Source organism: Octopus bimaculoides, chromosome 3 (genome assembly GCF_001194135.2).
Source record: "Octopus bimaculoides isolate UCB-OBI-ISO-001 chromosome 3, ASM119413v2, whole genome shotgun sequence".
In the NCBI taxonomy this organism is placed as follows: Eukaryota; Metazoa; Mollusca; class Cephalopoda; order Octopoda; family Octopodidae; genus Octopus; species Octopus bimaculoides.
The window spans coordinates 29,783,849-29,787,231 of NC_068983.1; the positions used below are offsets into that span (position 1 = coordinate 29,783,849).

Here is a 3,383-nt window from a genome sequence, read left to right on the forward strand (position 1 = left end):
ACACATACATACATATATATATACATGTACATATATACGACGGGCTTCTTTCAGTTTCCGTCTACCAAATCCACTCACAAGGCTTTGGTCGGCCCCGAGGTTATAGTAGAAGACACTTGCCCAAGGTGCCACGCAGTGGGACTGAACCCGGAACCATGTGGTTGGTAAGCAAGCTACTTACCACACAGCCACTCCTACGCCTATGTATATATATATATATACATATATATAAATACACACACACACGCACGCACGCGCGCACACACACACACACACACACACACACACACACATACACACACGTGTGTGTGTACTTATGTTGTGCGAAACAGATATTGTTATATTTCGGGATGGTCATTTTTTTTTCTTGCCAAATAAGCACACGCATTATATATTCGTTCTTCACACGTTTATTATTGTCCTTATTTTGTCTTGCGTCCATTGTCTGAAAATCTTTCGTCACACGCCTGTGACATTTTCAACGACTCTTCTATCCCACGTGTCGCTGAAGAGGTCAAGGTGTGTGACTAAATATTTCTAGACAATGGACGTAAGATGAAATAAGAACAAAAATAAACGAGTGAAGAACGAATATATAGTGCGTGTGTTTATTTGGCAAGAAAAAAAACGAACAAATGTATGTATGTATGTACGTACGTACGTACGTACATACATACATATACTAAAGAGACAGTGAAGCACTTGAAACTCTAAAATGTGGATTATGTCATGTCTCTGTGGAGGACATCACGCATGTGATTAACGGCTGCCATCACGGCTGTCATCACGGTACTATCTCCTTATGCAGCACGATGTTGACGCATAAACGATATGCAATGCTATTCGGAAAAAAGACTGTCCTTGGATAAATGCAGAGAATACCCCTGTTATTGAATACGTACACAAACATCAACACAAGGGATACTGGTTGAACATTCCTATCAAAACATGTCAAGTGTAAGCATAACTGGACGGATATTGTTGTTTGGGATAGACAAGGAGAGATATGTACCGTCATAGAGGTCAGCTGTCCTCTATGATGTGAATATCTCTTTGACAATCAAAGAGAAAGAGGATAACTGTGGACAGCTGCTTCAAAACCTCCAGCTTCTATATTCAGATTATAAATTTACATTTATACCAATAATAATTGGTGCATTTGGTTTTGTGAGTAAATGCCTAACATTCTAGATAAGCATGAATCTTCAGAAAAAGAAATCAATCAACTAACTCGCACATTACGAATACAATCTGTAAATGGAGCAGTAAAAATATGCAAGACTTTTCTCACGTTTAAAACGTGACATTGTTTTTATCTACATTCTACCGGTGTAGCTTCTTATCTTTGTTAGAAACAAGCTCCTTCCTCAGACGAAGAATTTAGATAATCAAATACAGAAGAGAACATACATACATAATACATACATGCATGCATGCACGCATATATGACTTTTCTCAAGTTCCAAATGTGAATTTGTCTGTGTTAACTACACCCCAAAGATGGAGCCTTGTATCTTTGTTGGAAACCGGCTCCCTCCTCAGTGGAAGATTTATAATAATTAAAATAGAAGATATATATATACATAAACAGATAGATCAGAAACCAACATCAAAATTATTAATATCTGTTTTCATTTTTAAAGCATCTTGCTTCAAAATCATGAGGTCTTTAACGAAATAGTACTGTTAATTGAAGAATAGAATTAAAGAAACAAACAACATGAAGACAAAAAAAATATCAAAGGAATATATATATTTACCATAAGGACTTCATTTAAAATCTTGATTCCTTATTTTCAGTAATTTCACAATTTTTTATGAATTGTGCAATTCTTAGTAGATATGGTTGAAATACAGACGTTTAAAATGTTCAGTCGGATTCTATTCGATAATACTTCGCAAATTCGCAAAAGAAAACTCAAAGGTTATGTATTTCCTTGTATGATAACTACGTGTATTTGTTTATATAATCATACACAGCTTCTACATTGGTTTTCTGCCATTATAGATAGATAGATAGATAGATAGATAGATAGATAGATAGATAGATAGATAGATAGATAGATAGAATGATTGATAGATAGATTTAGGTGTTTTTACGTGTGCAGGCATGTATATTTTGTTTGTATGTCTACTTGTATACTGGTGTCTCCTTTCATATACATACATGCATACATATATACAAGCAGACAGACAGACAAATAGATAGATAGACAGAGAGAGAGACAGACAGACAGACAGACAGAGAGCTATGTACTTCTCTTGGTCATCATATTTGTACGGATTTGTTTGTTATTGTATTTATCTGCGTGTATATAAATGTATAATTATGCATGAAAGCGTCTTTTTTTCGTGAACTGAAACTATGAGTGTAAACGCATTAGCAAATATACTTGCACGTGCATGTGGAGAGATTTAAATTAAATAAATTTCGTGTGCGCAAGTAAAGCGGAACAATATATAAGGAACAATAAGTAGGAATGTAAAGCTCGAAATGAATATCCGAATATCTCGATTGGTCAATATAAACCTTCCACGCTAAAGTGCGGCCAAAATGTTTCAAATGAAACTTAGTCGATGACTTAAAAGTTTTAATGAGTGGGCCAAGGTTATTATTATACCACCTGGGACAAATGCCTTGTGGGGTAGATACTTAGACAATCTCTCAAAATACAACCAAGTTGAAATAATAAAATAAAATGTTACGATGTATTCTGACCTAAGTACTAATAATTTAGCGTAGCATTTCAAGAGCTAACAAGCTGAGGAGTTTGAGAGAGCAACAATTTTATTAAAAAGAAAATAAACACAGGGAAAACAAAGGCTTGTATCTTCTACACAGGAGGTACGTATCATAAATCATTGGATCTATACAAATTAACAAATTCAATTATTATTATTATTATTATTACTACAACAACAACAACAATAACAACGACAATTCGTCAGTGAGATGCCAGCACAAACTTTAATTTGATTTGAATTTATTTATTAGATACAGACGACAGAGAAATAAACTTGCAAATGTCGAAGTAAACAATTACCGGATTTCCGGGCAATTTACCTCCCATGAAGAAATTTTTTCTGTTAAATTAACACAGAGATTTATAGGTATTTCTGTGTCCGTATGTATATATAAAATTCTTTTCATTGTCGTATCTGTCATGTAAATGACAGCATTTCAAGCACCTTCTGCCGTATTTGTCAAGCCTTTCCCCTCTATGCTGGGGACGTAGTTAATGTTTGCTTCCTTAATATATTGTAATTTAAACTCTAGTCCATATTATAACTGCACATTAATTGATCATAGTTATCTGATGCCAGGCTCAGTCTTAGGACTTTTAACCGTTAGCGTTCTTGTTATTGCAGCCCAAACAGGTCAA

The 3,383-nt window shown here is 34.7% G+C and overlaps 1 protein-coding gene across 2 annotated transcripts in view; it reads right to left on the reverse strand.

Moving 5' to 3' along the window:
- Positions 1-2,571, reverse strand: part of LOC106876733 (solute carrier family 12 member 3) — a 122,348-nt gene extending 119,777 nt beyond the window's left edge. The window contains exon 1 of one of the 2 annotated variants that reach the window (XM_052966113.1): positions 1,761-2,571. Coding sequence is in view for 1 of the 2 variants with exons in the window: in XM_052966114.1 (XP_052822074.1) it covers positions 1,761-1,763 (3 nt within the window). In the remaining variant the exon portion in view is untranslated. The remainder of the gene's footprint in view (positions 1-1,760) is intronic. The other variant, XM_052966114.1, reaches the window with a different exon arrangement.
- Between the last annotated feature and the right edge of the window lie 812 nt (positions 2,572-3,383).